At 44.4% G+C, this 16,467-nt stretch overlaps 1 protein-coding gene across 1 annotated transcript in view; it reads right to left on the bottom strand.

Annotated features, from left to right (window-relative positions):
- The window catches only part of LOC147111757 (sodium/hydrogen exchanger 2-like), a 117,598-nt gene extending 103,211 nt beyond the window's left edge, over positions 1–14,387 (bottom strand). The window contains exon 1 of the mRNA XM_085998958.1: positions 13,604–14,387. Within this exon, the coding sequence (XP_085855084.1) occupies positions 13,604–13,910 (307 nt within the window). The 5' untranslated portion in view covers positions 13,911–14,387. The remainder of the gene's footprint in view (positions 1–13,603) is intronic.
- Positions 14,388–16,467: the final 2,080 nt, after the last annotated feature.

Raw genomic sequence — 16,467 nt, 5'->3', positions numbered from 1 at the left:
AAAAATGTACTTGTAGGACCAACCCAGAAAAAGAGAATGAATTAATGGAGGAGGAGTATAATAGACTCAATAAGATAGAGATGGACCAGTAGGATGAAGCCCAGAATCACTGGGTACCTTAGATGGTTATCATGGAATGATAAAAGGGGGGAATGAGGATATAGAATGCAAAAAAATGGTAACAACTCGCTTCGCATAGCCAAGGACCCTGTCAATCTAAAATGGAGGATCCTGTCAGCATAAAATGGTGGTGAAATGTCGACATCGCTGAGTCACTTGCATATTGTAAGAAATGATCATGTTAACTCAAGAAACTGTGAAGGCAGCAGGAAGTAAAATAAAAGAAGCTAAACTGATCTGTGGCTGCTAATATGGCTGGCACCCACGATGTCACACCTTGCTGGTGGAAACAGTGTAGGGCGGAGTGCAGAGGTTATACAGACAATAGGCGATCAGAAACCACATTACCATGATTGCAAACGCATTACCATAATGATTAGGTGATCGTGAAACCATTACCAGCATATTTACTTAACTATAAACCATTCAGTGAAATGTGACTTCTTTGTTTCATACTGCCAGGCCAGGAAATCAAATTAAATGTATACGTGTACAGCTCGGGATTGGTGCAGACTGTACGATGTGTTAATGTCTTCTCAAATGCAAGTATAATAATGTGGCACACTGTATGAAAGATGGCTTGCTCTGGTTTAACCTGTCGGGACTCTTCTGGAGTCAGGACTGTGCTGTATCAGAGTAAGTCTCCCGGGATGACAGAATAAAAACTGTTGAATTCAACCAGTATTCGACTCAGTGTTTGTACTGAACCAGATTGAGGACCAAAAGAATCCGTTTCAACAAAACACTGAAAAATCAGCGGTCAAAAAAAAGTGCGTGACCCCTTTAAGAAAACCGGCAGATGATGCGTCATCAACTGATGTCATCTGACACCAGCTTCCTCTTAATTGGCTGGCAAGACCGCAGGGTGGGCTTAACAAGGCCAATTGATGCAAAATCATGTCTGTGCATCTAATGTCGTTGGGGGCGGGACTGGAGCCCGGAAGGCAGCTGTCCCGTTCCCAAACCGCATCGATAGGAAAAATCGCGGCCAAAGTGTTACATAGATACATAGATACATAGAAGATAGGAGCAGGAGTAGGCCATTCGGCCCTTCGTGCCTGCTCCGCCATTTAATGAGATCATGGCTGATCCTTTAATTCAGTATCCCGTCCCCGCCTTCTCTCCGTAACCCTTAACCCCTTTTGCCCGTAGAAATATATCTAATTCCCTCTTAAATATATTTAATGAGCTGGCATACACTGCCCTCTGTGGCAATGAGTTCCACAGGTTCACCACTCTCTGAGTGAAGAAATTCCCCCTCATCTCTGTCCTAAATGGTTTAGCCCTTATCCTTAAATTATGTCCTCTAGTTCTGTTCTCACCCGCCAAGGGAAACATTCCTTCTGCATCCAGTCTGTCTAGACCTGTCAGAATTTTATACACTTCTATGAGGTCCCCTCTCAATCTTCTAAACTCCAGTGTGTACATCCCTAAACTACATAGTCTCTCCTCATAGGTCATTCCCGCCATTCCTGGTATCAGCCTGGTGAATCGCCGCTGCACCCCCTCCATGGCAAGAACATCCTTCCTCAGATGAGGCGACCAAAACTGTACACAGTACTCGAGGTGTGGTCTCACCAGTGCCCTGTACAGCTGCAGCAAGGTATCCCTGTTCCTGTATTCTAACCCTTTTGCTATGAAGGCCAGCATACCGTTTGCCTTCTTGACCGCCTGTTGCACCTGCATGCTCGCCTTCAGTGACTGGTGTACAAGAACACCCAGGTCTCTCTGTACTTCCCCCTCTCCCAATCTATTGCCATTTAAATAATAATTTGCCCTCCCGTTCCTGCACCCAAGGTGGATAACTTCGCACTTGTCCACATTATAGTGCATCTGCCATTTATCCGCCCAATCGCCCAGTCTGTCCAAATCGCTCTGGAGCTTCCTGGTCTCTTCCTCTGAGCCCACCCCCCCTCCTAGTTTAGTGTCGTCTGCAAATTTGGAAATGCTGCATCCGACTCCCTGATCCAGGTCATTAATGTAAATTGTGAACAGCTGGGGGCCCAGGACAGATCCCTGTGGTACCCCACTTGTTACTGCCTGCCATTCAGAAAATGAGCCGTTTATTCCAACTCTCTGTTTTCTATCTGACAGCCAGTTCCCTATCCACGCCAAAACTTTCCCCTTTATCCCATGATTTGTTTAATTTCTCTGCCATGTCCTTATTCCCCATTATAATTTCTCCTGTCTCAGCCTGTAACAAATGCTGGCCTTACCAGTGATGCCCACATCCCATGAATTAATTTTTTTAAAGTTCTCACACCACTCGGGCTTTGCACTAGAAACAGTATAATTCCAATCCAGTGTGAAGCCACAATATTAATCCAGTGTGAAGCCACAATATTAAAGTGTTCAGACAGTTAATAGCCCTACCTAGGCACTTTATGGAAACATTTTAGTGTCCTGAGAGAAACTGCACCCCATGGGCTCTCTCTTAACATTAAAAAAATGAGCTGTCTGGAGCATGGAGCTGTGTAGTTGGGTGCAAAGATTTCTCCTTACCAGTCAACTCCAGTGTGTTGGTGGATTATGTTCTACAGATACACATGCCTATAGAAGCTTTTACAGTCCGTTTTTATGTCTCTCGCTAGTTTACTCATATTCTATTTTCCCTCTCTTTATCAATTTCTTGGTCCTCCTTTGCTGAATTCTAAAATCCTCCCAATCCTCAGGCTTACTACTCTTTTTGCAACATTATAAGCCTCTTCCTTTGATCTAATACGATCTTTAAATTCTCTTGTTACCCATGGTTGGACCAGTTTTCCTGTGGGGTTTTTGTGCCTTAAAGGAATGTATATTTGTTGTAAATTATGTATTAATTCTTTAAATGCTAGCCATTGCTTCTCTACCATCATACCTTTTAATGTAGTTTCCCAATCTACTTTAGCCAACTCACCCCTCATACCTACGTAGTTTGCTTTGTTTAGATTTAAGATGGAGACACGTGGAAGATTACGGTATACCGTTCACATAATCAGAATACTTTGATTGTTATGAGCCCCAGGTCATGCAATGATATGACTAGATATTGGGCAGTAAAGATAAACATCCGATTATAAAGGACACTGGGTCTGCTTATGTGCGTGATCAGTGACACTGAACCCGAGACAATGGTCTGGATTTTATATAGATTTTTTATACCTAAATGTGTTAAGCGGTATATATTTTTTAAAAGAAAGTGAATCTGTAGGCATTCACATAATGCACAAGATGTGGGTCCCTGCTGCCACCATACATTTGGTTGTTCATACTTACAAATGGAGGCGACAGCAAGAGAATCATACATTTGACATCAGCTGTTGTACAAGTGCCTTTAAACTTGGGGGTCGTGGTTCAAGGCTTGGTTGGGGATATTAAGTTTATAGAAAATTTAAGAAGAAAAAAGTACCAAAATCTATACATTTTGCAACTAAAATCTTGTATTGGAAAATGTTATTCAATTTAGTTTGCTATAAATGCCAGTAAAGCTGGGGATAGGTGCTATTATACTGCACAAACTAGTCTCAGATGTGTATCTGTAGAACATAATGCACCAACACACTGGAGTTGACTGGTAAGGAGAAATTTTTGCACCCAACTAAACAGCTCCATGCTCCAGACAGCTCATTTCTTTAATGTTAAGAGAGAGCCCATGGGGTGCAGTTTCTCTCAGGACACTAAAATGTTTCCATAAAGTGCCTAGGTAGGGCTATTAACTGTCTGAACACTTTAATATTGTGGCTTCACACTGGATTGGAATTACACTGTTTCTAGTGCAAAGCCCGAGTGGGGTGAGAATTTTTTTATAATTCATTCATGGGAGGTGGGCGTCGCTGGCAAGGCCAGCATTTATTGCCCATCCCTAATTACCCTCAAGGAGGTGGTGGTGAGTCACCGTCTTGAACCGCTGCAGTCCGTGTGGTGAAGGTACTCCCACAGTACTTTGTCGTAGCGCTTGGGTACAACTGAGTAGCTTGCTAGGTCATTTCAGAGGGCAATTAAGAGTCAACCACATTGCTGTGGGTCTGGAGTCACATATAGGTCAGACCAGATGATGACGGCAGATTTCCGTCCCTAAAGAACATTAGTGAACCAGATAGGTAGCATGCGAGACTACCCAATAAAGATGGTCTCTCATACCCCCTGGCTGAAGTGCACTTGGAAATCAGATCCTCTCCTGAAATGCACCATCTCCTTGCATTGATCAGCAACTGAAACTGTTCCACATTGACGCAGAAGTAGTTTAACTGCATTGTAAATTGATCTGTACTTTATTTTCAACAATAGACAGTATGTTTCAAAAAATACTCTGCATCAACAGGAGGCCAGCAGGCTAGACTCAGGACCTGTCAACCAACATTACTCTGCCAGAGACAATATAGGACAGCTGATTCAGTGAGGTCTTCTGTTAAGCTTCATTGTCAATAAAAAAAGACTTACATTTATATAGTGCATTTCACGACCTCAGGAAGTCCAAAGTGCTTTACTGCCAATGAAGTACCTTTTGGAAGCGTAATCACTGTTGTAATGTAGGAAACAATGCAACCAACATGTCCACAGCAAGCTCCCACAAACAGCAATGTGACAATGACCAAATAATCGGTTATTGGTGTAGGTTAATGGATAAATATTGGCCAGACATCCCCTGCTCTTACAAATAGTGCCATGGGATCTATTACATTCACTTAACGTCCCATCCAAAAGGTGGCACCTCAGACTGTGGAGCACTCCCTCAGTACTGCACTGAAGTTTCAGCCTAGATTATGTGCTCAAGGCTCTGGAGTGGGACTTTCACGACCTTCTGACTCAGAGACGAGACTGCTACCACTGAGCCACAGCTGACAGCATGACACAATGACCAAATTAGTGGTGCCCTGGAATAAGTCTCTCATCTTGATGATTATTCCAGTAGGTACTGAACTGCGAGTGGAAAAATCAATAGCCCTTCACCAAAGTGCAGCTACCTGAAAATCTTGGCAAAAGCCTCACCTTGATAGAAAAAACTCATCCATGTGAGCTGGTGTCAGATTACTGACTTAGAAGTAAAAGTTAGCAGGCTTCTAATAATTAATAGAAAGAAAACCTGCAAAAGTTGGAAATATTAATTTCAGTGGGATGAGAACAGATCTGGCCTGGGTAAATTGGAATCAAAGATCGGCAAGCAAAACTGCAATGGAACAATGAGCTGCCTTTAAAGAAGAAATATTTCAGGTACAGTCGAGGTACATTCCCACTTGGGGGAAAGTTAGGGCAACTAAAGTCAGAGCTACCTGGATGACGAAAGAGATAAAGAGTAAGATGAAACAGAAAAAGAGCGTGTATGACAGATCGCGAATACATCTGAGAATCAGGCTAAATATAGAAAGTTCAGAGGAGAAGTGAAAAAGAAAATAAAAGGGGCAAAGAGAGGGTATGAGAATAGAATGGCAGATAACATAGAAGGTAATCCAAAAGTCTTCTATAGGCATATAAGTAATAAACGGGTAGTAAGAGGAGGGGTGGGGCTGATTAGGGATGAAAAAAAGAGACCGACGTATGGAGGCAGAGAATATGGCTGAGTTGCTAAATGAGTACTTTGCATCTGTCTTCACAGAGGATGCTGTCATAGGCATAGTGAAGGAGGAGATAGAGGAGATACTGGATGGGATAAAAATTGATAAAGAGGAGGTACTAGAAAGGCTGGCTGTACTTAAAGTAGATAAGCCACCAGGACCAGATGGGATGCATCCTCGGACGCTGAGGGAAGTGAAGTTACTGATTGCGGAGGTACTGGCCATAACCTTCCCATCCTCCTTAGAAACAGGGGTGCTGCCAGAAGACTACAGAATTGCAAATGTTACACCCTTGTTCAAAAAAGGGTGTAAAGATAAAGGCCTAGAAATTGGGTTCTGGCGCTGCAACGGCTTTAGCGCCGGAAGTTAGTGCCGGAGCTAAGTCGCGCTGGTCGGGCCCAAAATTCACTACTTCTGCGCCCAAACGGCTGCCGGCGCTGCTGAAAGCTGTTAGCGCCTGAAAACTGGCGCTATGCGCTGAATTTCGGCGCTATCCCGGCGCTGCGGCGCCCGCTGCGATGCGGCAGGTTCGGGAAGTGCAGGCCTCCTCCTTCCCTTAAGGAGGAGCTGCCTGCACCCGGCCGCGGCCCGCGATAATCTTATTAAAAATGAGCCCGGCACCTCGGACAAGTGCCGGGCTTGCTTCTGTTCCGGGGGGGGGTGGGGGGGGAAGTCCGGGGAGTGAGCTGCGGCCAGGCGGGCGGCGGGAAAGCGGCCGGCCGCCGCGGGGCCTTTAATGCGCCGGCGCAAACTTGTGCAAGGCACCTCTGCCAGAACGTTGCTTGCGGCTGCCACGGGCGAGGCGGCCGCAAGTCAATTTCCCAGTTCGGGCGGGTTACCATGGCAACCGGGACGCTGCGCACACCGATGACGTCATCGGTGCCGGCGCAGCGCTACCGGTCTACCGCGGCGTAAGGGCCCCAGGCAATTTAGGCGCCGGCGCCAATTGCAGCGCTAGGCCCTCTAGCGCCGCAAAATCGGCGCTAAGGGCACTGAATTTCTAGGCCAGACCCAGCAACTACAGGCCAGTCAGTTTAACCTCAGCAGTGGGGAAGCTTATAGAAACAATAATCAGGGACAAAATTAACAGTCACTTGGATGAGTGTAGATTAATTAAGGAAAGCCAGCACAGATTTGTTAAAGGCAAATAGTGTTTAACCAACTTGATTGAGTTTTTTGATGAGGTAACAGAGAGGGTTGATGAGGGCAATGTGGTTGATGTGGTGTACATGGATTTCCAAAAGGCGTTTTGATAAAGTACCACATAATAGGCTTGCCAGCAAAGTTGAAGCCCATGGAATAAAAGGGACTGTGGCAGCATGGATGCGAAATTGGCTAAGTGACAGGAAACAGAGAGTAGTGGTGAACGGTTGCTTTTCGGACTGAAGGAAGGTATACAGTGGTGTTCCCTAGGGGTTGGTTCTAGGACCACTGCTTTTCTTGATATATATTACTGACTGTGACATGGGTGTACAGGGCACAATTTCAAAATCTGCGGATGACACAAAACTTGGAAGTATAGTAAACAGTGAGAAGGATAGTGATAGACTTCAAGCGAACATAGACAGGCTAGTGGAATGGGCGGACATGTGGCAGATGAAATTTAACACAGAAAAGTGCAAAGTGATACATTTTGGTAGAAAGAATGAGGAGAGGAAATATAAACTAAAGGGTACAATCCTAAAGGGAGTGCATGAACAGAGAGACCTGGGGGTACGTGTGCACAAATCATTGAAGGTGGCAGGGCAGGTTGAGGAAGCAGTTAAAAAAGCTTACGGGATCCTGTGCTTCATGAATAGAGGTATAGAGTACAAAATCGTGGAAATTATGATGAACCTTTATAAAACACTGGTTCGGCCTCAATTGAAGTATTGTGTCCAATTTTGGGCACCGCACTTTAGGGACAATGTGAAGGCCTTAGAGAGGGTGCAGAAAAGATTTACAAGAATGATTCGAGGGATGAGGGACTTCAGTTACTTGGATAGACTGGAAAAGCTGGGGTTGTTCTCCTTAGATTAGAGAAGGTTGAGAGGAGATTCGATAGAGGTGTTCAAAATCATGAGGGGTCTGGGCAGAGTAGATAGAGAGAAACTGTTCCCATTTGCAGAAGGGTCGAGAACCAGATAACACAGATTTAAGGTGATTGACCAAAGAAGGCATAAGAAAAAACTTTTTTACGCAGCGAGTGGTTAGGATCTGGAATGCATTTCCTGAAAAGGTGGTGGAGGCAGACTCAATCATGGCTTTCAAAAGGGAATTGGATAAGTACCCGAAGGAAAAAAAATTGCAGGGCTACGAGGAAATGGCGGGGTTTGGGACTAGCTGAAGTGCTCTTGCAGAGAGCCAGTATGGGCTCGACGGGCCGAATGGCCTTCTTCTGTGCTGTAACCATTCTATAATTCTAATCTGAAATAAAAACAGAAAATGCTGGAAATACACAGCGGGTCAGGCAGCCTCGGCACCGAGAAACGAAGGGTTAATGTTTTGGTGTAACCCATCATGAGAGCGGAAACTGACAGGTAATGAGCCCTTTAGTAGGGCTGAACAAAATGGGGGGAGGGAAAGAGAGAACAGGTAAAAGCATCAGGAATGCTGACTTGTCACAAAGAGGAATCAATAGGTTAAATACCAACACACAGCTTTATTGAAGAGTTTTAAAAATATGTAAAGATCATCTTAATGAGGCAATGAAAAGCCATTAAAAGAACATGACATTAGGGTGGTAAAAAGGCATGGGAAATTACACAGGGGAAAAATAAAAGGAGAACTGCAAATGCAAAATAAAAACAGAAAATGCCAGGCATACACTGCAGGTACGTCAGCAGCCTAAAAAGGAAGATTCAGATCGATACCCTGGCTAATCTCCAAGCAGAGGCTGGCAGAACTGCCACATTTCCCCAGCACCAGCTGCTGCAAAGGAAATAGAGCAAGGTCTGATGTAGCTAAAGGCAGAGTTCATACCAGAAGGCTGCAGTGCCCAGGAGAAAGGATATCCTGTCTTAGAAGCTTGCACTGAGGCAGATTAGAACAGCGTGGGAGGTGATAGACAGGTCAGAGTGGGAACAGGAAAGGGAACTGAAGCAGCAAACTACAGGTAGGTCAAGATCGCACTTGTGGACAGAATGTCTTCAGCAAAGCGGTCACCCAATCTGCTTCTGGTCTCCCCAGTGTACAGCAGCAAAAATAGTGCACTAGAATGAAATACACACGGGTTGTCTGAGGCCCCAAAAGATGTGGGAAGCGGTTAATGGACAGGTATCGCACCTGCTACAACTGTATGGGAATGTGCCACAGGAAGAGCAGCTGGAAGCCTGAATGGTGGAGGGATGAAATGCCAGAAAACAGGTTCTCTCTTCATAAAGCAGAGAGGGGAAGGGAATGGACAGGAAGGTGTGCTTGGTTTTCAAATCATGTTGTAGGTGGTGGAAATAGCAGAAAATTAACTGGCAAATGCTGAGGCTGGTAGTGTGGAAAGTTTAAAACCAGGAGATTGTGCCATTATTGTGAGACATAGCCAAGGGGAAGCTCAGCTAAGAGAAAAAGGAAGGCATGTTAGAAGCTCTGGTATAGAAAGTGGAGTCATCAGAACAAATACAACAGAGAAACAGAGAGAAAAGAAAGCAATCTTATAGAGAAAATGTGTTATCCACATAACTGGAAGAATCTGAGGGCTTGTAAGAGATGTTTTTGGAAAGCCCATTACCAGAGAGAGAGCAGGAAGTCCAGCAGGGAAAGGAAGTGAAACATTAAGAGGTGGAACATGCAACAGTGAGGGCTGGATGGAAATTGGAAGTGTAATGAATGAAATTTTCAAGATCAGAGCAAGAGCAGAAAACAACACCAAAACACTAATCAATGTAATGGAGAGGCAAAAAGGGGCTCTGAGTAAAACTGGAAGAAAGCTCCATAAAATCCTACAAAGAAAGACAGCACATAGCTGGGATGCATGTAGTTTCCTATAGCAACAATACTGATCTGGAGAAAGTGAGTGAAGTTAAAGAGAAGTTGCTCAGGGGAGAGAAGTTCAGCTAAGTAGAAGAGTGCAGTGATAGATGGGAAGCCACTGTTCAAGAAAGATGCACAGTGCCGCAATATTGTCCGGGTGGTGGATGGAGGTGTAGAGGGGCTGTAGGGCCACAGTGAAAAGGAGATGGTTGGGGCCAGAGAACTCAATCACCAAAGCATAAGAAAATACATCGAATGCCAAGCAAGGCGCGTCTTGTATCAGCCCACTAAATGCACAGTCAATTCAGTGTGTCTATTTACTTGCATCATGACACAAGCACACACATGCCAGAGCCAGTTCCAAATCCTAAGCCCCAAGCTCTGGAATTGCCTTCCTAAACCTCTCCACCCCTCTCCTCCTTTAAGACACTCTTTAAAACCTACGCTCTTTAATACCTATCACATTGCCTAAGCTTTTGGTTACCTGTCCTAATGTCTCCTCCTTTGGCTCGGTATCAATTTCTTGTCTGATTAAGCTCCTGTGAATCATGTTAAAAGTGCTATATAAATGCAAGTTGTTGTGTCATGATACCCAGCTCCACCCTGATCTTTTAGATTCATTTCACAAAGTGATCTCCAACAAACCTGCAGAAAGGCAATGCGGCCATAATCTGAGCTAGTTGCCTTTGCCTTAGTTGAAGCAAATCTACTTCTAGCCAGATTACAACTTCCCTCCCTGCAGCTCAAACCCATCCACAGCTTCTTCAAACAGCTACAGATGCATGCAAGCTGCCAAATTGATAAAATCCATTGCTCTTGAGTTCACGAGAATTCTTAAAAAAAAGACAAAATTGAGCTGCTTAAGTATAAGTCAGCACACTCCTTACAGCAGACAAACATCCCCGGACAGTTTGTATTCATAAACTGATGGCTTGCCTTGGAGTTAGGGAGCTGTGTTCTCTCTGATGCTGCTTTTGCCTGCTCTGAGACACCAAGGCATGTCAGAAATCCATGAATGCTCAGTTCAGTTTCAGTACACCTGTCCCTCCCCCTCCCACAATGTGTATAGATCACAATGGAGATCAGTGCATGGAGTTCTGAGTTTCAGAATCGGTGTGCAAGACGTGTATGCCAGTGTTTTGAGGATGGGCGGGAAGGAGCGAGTTAGTGTTTGGGTGGGAGCACACTGTCAGAACACTGAACGGTGCGGTTTACAAATCACTCCTTGAATGACTGAAGCTGACCTACTAGTTGCTCCATTCCCCCTCCTGATGCCAAACTTCTTGGCCACAGGAAGGTCTGTGGGCTGAGCTTCTAAAATCATGGAAATTCTGTGTACTCAGGATGGCAATGAAACTATTCAGAGGCTCAATTTGTTTTACTTTGATTTTTTTAAATGTGAAATCCACCCTTTATATTCAATAATATTCCATGGATTAAGCATTCACAAATTTACTGCTTGACTTGTTGTCCGAGAACAGGCAGAAGAAGCATTAGGGAGAACACAGACAGCTCCCTAGCTCTAAGTCAAGCCATCACTGTATGAATACAAGAGGTTCCTTGCTTTGGCATCAGATGTCTTTTCTTCTGATGCTTTGGTGATTGAGTTCTCTGGCTCCAACCACCACCTTTTCACCATGGATGTATAGTCCCTCTACACATCCATCCCCTGACAGGATAATCTCTGGGCCCTTCATTTCATGAACAGTGTCTTCCCATCCACTATCACAATTTTCTGTTTAACTGAACTACTTCTTCTCCTCCTGAACAACTGGCACTGTGGTTGACACCCTTGCTGTTGACATGCTTCTACTAAGTGGTAGGTAACATTCATGCCACACAAGTGCCAGGCAATGACTATCTCCAACAAGCGAGCATCTAACCACCACCCCTTGACATTCAATGGCATTACCATCGCCGAATCCCCCATCAACATCCTGGGGGGGTCACCATTGACCAGAAACTTAACTGGACCAGCCACATAAATATTGTGGCAACAAGAGCAGGTCAGAGGCTGGGTATTCTGCAGCGAGTGTCTCACCTCCTGACTCCCCAAAGCCTTTCCACCATCTACAAGGTACAAGTCTGGAGTGTGATGGAATACTCTCCACTTGCCTGGATGAGTGCAGCTCCAACAACACTCAAGAAGCTTGACACCATCCAAGACAAAGCAGCCCACTTGATTGGCACCCCATCCACCACCTTAAACATTCACTCCCTCAACCATCGGCATACCGTGGCTGCAGTGTGTACCATCTACAAGATGCACTGCAACAACTCGCCAAGGCTTCTTCGGCAGCACCTCCCAAACCTGCGACCTCTACCACCTAGAAGGACAAGGGCAGCAGGTGCATGGAAACACCACCACCTCCAAGTTCCCCTCCAAGTTACACACCATCCTGACTTGGAAGTATATCGCTGTTCCTTCATCATCACTGGGTCATAATCCTGGAACTCCTTCCCGAACAGCACTTTGGGAGTACCTTCACCACACGGACTGCAGCGGTTCAAGAAGGCAGCTCATCACCACCTTCTCAAGGGCAACTAGGGATGTGCAATAAATGATGGCCTTGCCAGCGACACCCACATCCCAGGAACGAATTGGCCAGTTTTTCAAGATATTCTTTCTAACCATCTATCTACCTCTCTTTAGCCAAATCACACACTTTCTGTATCTCATACATGTCATTTATTTCTTTCATTTCCCTCATTATGCCACCTTTGATCGCAGGTGAACATCACTTCTGCCATTTAACCATTGCTTGTTTTTCACAAGCACTTTACAGGTCTAATTCTTTTCGTGTGTGTTTTTGTTTCTTGCCCTCCCCTTGTTCTGTTCATTTTAAAATTCTGTTCATCTGTAATATCTTCCAGTTTCGAGGAAATGTCTATACCCAAAACCTCGACTTGTGTTCTCCCCAGAGAACAGAACAGATGCTGCCTGTCCTGCTTGGTGATATCAACACTTTCTGTTTTACATCAGCAGTATTTTGCTTTTTTGGGTTGAAGCATTGCTCTCCCAAGATCCACACTCTAAACAGTCAAAGGTCCTATTGCTGTCAGGACCACCATAATGGCGAGCATAGTCATTTATTTTTTTACATAAAATGAATGCTCGATCAGCTCCGATGGATGGGTCACATTGTCCGCGTGTCCGATACGAGACTCCCAAAACAAGCGCTCTACTCGGAGCTCTGGCATGGCAAGAGAGCCCCAGGTGGGCAGAGGAAACGCTTCAAGGACACCCTCGAAGCCTCCTTGAACAAGTGTAACATCCCCAACGACACCTGGGAATCCCTGGCCCAAGACCGCACAAAATGGAGGAGAAGCATCCGGGAAGGCGCCGAACACCTCGAGTCTCTTCGCCGGGAGCAAACGGAAGCCAAGCGCAAGCAGCGCACGTCAACCCAAGCACCCCACCCACCCGCCCCTTCAACCACCGTCTGCCCCACCTGTGACAGACTGTAGGTCCCACATTGGACTCATCAGTCACCTGCAAACTCATTTTTAATGTGGAAGCAAGTCATCCTCGGTTCTGAGGGACTGCCTAAGAAGAAGAAAATGAAAGTACTTTTATAAATTAAAAAGTATCATTTTGAAAATGCACACTTTATGCTGAAGTTTTTCCTTAAATAAAAAGAGTTTTGCTTATGGCAGGGTTGTACATTTAATCAAAAATCAATATTCACTTGCATGCAACTTTTCTTTTGCAGATTTACTGGAATATAGAATACCCCTTGGCTCACCTGTATGATGAGGGATAATGATATTTAAACAGAAGGGCACAGACAGACAAAACGAGAATCTATGGATAGCTAATGGAAAGTAAGTGCACAAATGAACTAATTTTCTACTAAAACTGTGATTTAAACTGTTTACATTCGGATTCTCACTGGACATTAAAAGGAGTCAATATTACAACAGGAACAAAATCTATACAATCAGATCAAACAGTAAATATTTGCCTTCCACTGGTGGCGCCAGTTTCCTGATCCTTTCAAACTTACCAATTTTAGCCAAAGAAGCTAATAGTATCCAGAGGGTGATCTCAAAGGGAACCTGCACATGATAATAATCCAGAGAGAACACACTCAGTCGCTCATCCTGGTTTACCGAGGTTCTGGGAATGTGATTGGATGAATCTTGGTGCTGCCTGCTGTCTTCTGTCTCTTGATTACTGGGAGTCGAACCGTTTCCAGAAGCCCCCTCGACACTGTTCGCAAGATAAACAAATAAAATGAAATAAATCGGGAGCAGCAAACGGCAGTGTCCACCAATGACCCGGGATGATCCCCTGGCTGTTCCACCGCCCATGGTCACAGGTATTTAAAAAAACACCTCTTTGATTTGCTACAAAGTACCAGCCAGGTTACCGCATGTTAGATTACAGAGTATTCTCTGTAGTTTTAGCGTCTGTACGTGGTCTGATAAAATCCTCCAGGCCTAACACAGGTTGTTTTGATAGTCAGCAAGAGTCCTCTGAACAAGTTGAACAGGTGTAACAACTTCCGCCCTCCAATGAATGTGCTCATGGGTTACTTTTACAGCTCCATTGATAACCCGGCTTCACTGTGCCCACCTTCTGTTTATCAGGTAAATCAAGTCCAGTTCGCCAAGTACAATTATCCGAGGAATGCGCAGCAAGCTCGATCTGGTTGGCTGATGCATACTAAGTACGATCCTTGCTGTGTGCTACTCGGGACGATCTTACATACCTCTCCTTTAATTGTCCCTAACCTCTGACTCAGTTTAACTCACTCTCAGCCGTTTCCCAACCTGTGTCCGCAGAAACTCCTCCCGCCTTCGTAAAGTATATGCGCTAATAGGAGAATGCAGGGATCTCGATAGACGCAGAACCAGTTTGCTAAGGCGACCCACGCCTAGATTGTGAACCAAACTGCAATGTTAGACCATATTATATTTCCTGCTGCTCTTGAATTTAATGAAAGCAACATTAGGAATGTGACTTTTACAGGGAGTGTGAGTGTGGGGAAGAGGTCGGACATGAACTGGACTAATAAAAGCTGAAGGAAGCATATTGCTTTGATCAGGATTATAGATGTGCAAGTCATATTTCTATCAAGAAATCTGAATGGAAAACTTTGAAATGACAATAAGTAGAACAGGAATGCACAATTAGCAGTACAGAAATGCACAATTAGCAGTGCAGAGACCTCCCTACATCACTGAAAGTTATACTGACTGGCCCATAATTTGCTGTCAAATGCACAAATGCTACAGCAGCTTCAGGTTAAAATTAGAGATTTAAATGCGTGGCTCAAAGACTGGTGTGGGAGAAATGGGTTTTGCTTCCTGGGACACTGGCACCAGTACTGGGGCAGGAGGGAGCTGTTCCGTTGGGACGGGCTTCACTTGGCCAGTGCTGGGACTAGAGTCCTGGCGGGTCATATAACTAGGGCTGTAGAGAGGGCTTTATACTAACTAGTGGGGGGGAGGTTCCTAGAGAGCAAATAATAAAATGACATCAGAGAAGGTCATAGACTTAGGTAGCAGTGGGGAAATTAAAAACCAGAGCATGTCAGGAAGCGGCAGAAGGTATGGAGTAAAAGGTAAAGTAATAAAAAGGGCAAAAGCAGGAACTAAGTGTCACAAAACATCTTTGAAAGTTCTCTATCTGAATGCACGTAGCATTCGTAACAAAATAGACGAGTTAATGGCACAAATAACTACATATGGGTATGATCTTGTGGCCATTACAGAAACATGGCTGCAGGGTGACAATGCCTGGGAATTAAACATACCAGGTTATTTAACGATCAGGAAGGACAGGCAGGAAGGAAGGGGAGGTGGGGTGGCTATGTTAATGAAGGAAGGAATCACTGTAACACAGAGAAATGATATTGGGTCAAAAGATCAGGACAATGAAACAGTTTGGGTGGAGGTAAGGAATAATAAGGGGAAAAAAACACTAGTGGGCGTAGTCTATAGGCCTCCGAACTGTGGCAACTCTGTTGGACGGAGTATCAATCAGGAAATAGTTGAGGCTTGTAATAAGGGAGCATCTATAATTATGGGGGATTTTAACTATCATATTAATTGGACAAATCAAATTGGGCAGGGCTGCCTTGAGGATGAGTTCATTGAGTGTATTAGGGATGGGTTTCTTGAGCAGTATGTAACTGAACCGACCAGGGGGCAGGCAACCTTAGATCTGGTCCTGTGTAACGAGACAGGATTAATTAAAAATGTCCTAGTAAAGGATCCCCTTGGAATGAGTGACCATAACATGGTTGAATTCCATATTCAATTAGAGGGTGAGAAGGTTGGATCTCAAACAAGCGTGCTAAGCTTGAATAAAGGAGACTATGAAGGTATGAGAGCGGAATTGAGTAAAGTGGACTGGGAAAATAGATTAAAGGGTAAGACGATACATGATCAGTGGTGTACATTTAAGGAGTTATTTTACAACTTCCAAAAAATATATATTCCACTGAGAAGAAAAGGGTGTAAAAGAAAAGACAGCCATCCGTGGCTAAGTAAAGAAATTAAGGATAGTATTCGACTAAAAACAAGGGCATATAAGGTAGCCAAATCTAGTGGGAGGATAGAGGATTGGGAAAACTTTAAAAGACAGCAAAAAATAACAAAAAGATTGATTAAGAAAGGGAAGATAGATTATGAAAGTAAATTAGCCAAAAATATAAAAACAGATAGTAAGAGTTTTTATAGTTATATAAAAAGAAAAAGGATGGCTAAAGTAAATGTTGGTCCCTTAGAGGATGAGACCTGGAAATTAATGGTGGGAAATATGGAGATGGCAAAAACACTGAATGAATATTTTACATCAGTCTTTACAGTAGAAGACACTAAGAATATCCCAACACTGGACAAACAGGGGGCTAAAGGGGGG

This window comes from Somniosus microcephalus, chromosome 10, assembly GCF_052327205.1.
Source record: "Somniosus microcephalus isolate GS21.2 chromosome 10, FLI_Smic_1.0, whole genome shotgun sequence".
Classification (NCBI taxonomy): Eukaryota; Metazoa; Chordata; class Chondrichthyes; order Squaliformes; family Somniosidae; genus Somniosus; species Somniosus microcephalus.
The sequence above is the reverse complement of the archived record's forward strand: the minus strand, read 5'-3'. Positions and strand labels throughout refer to the sequence as shown.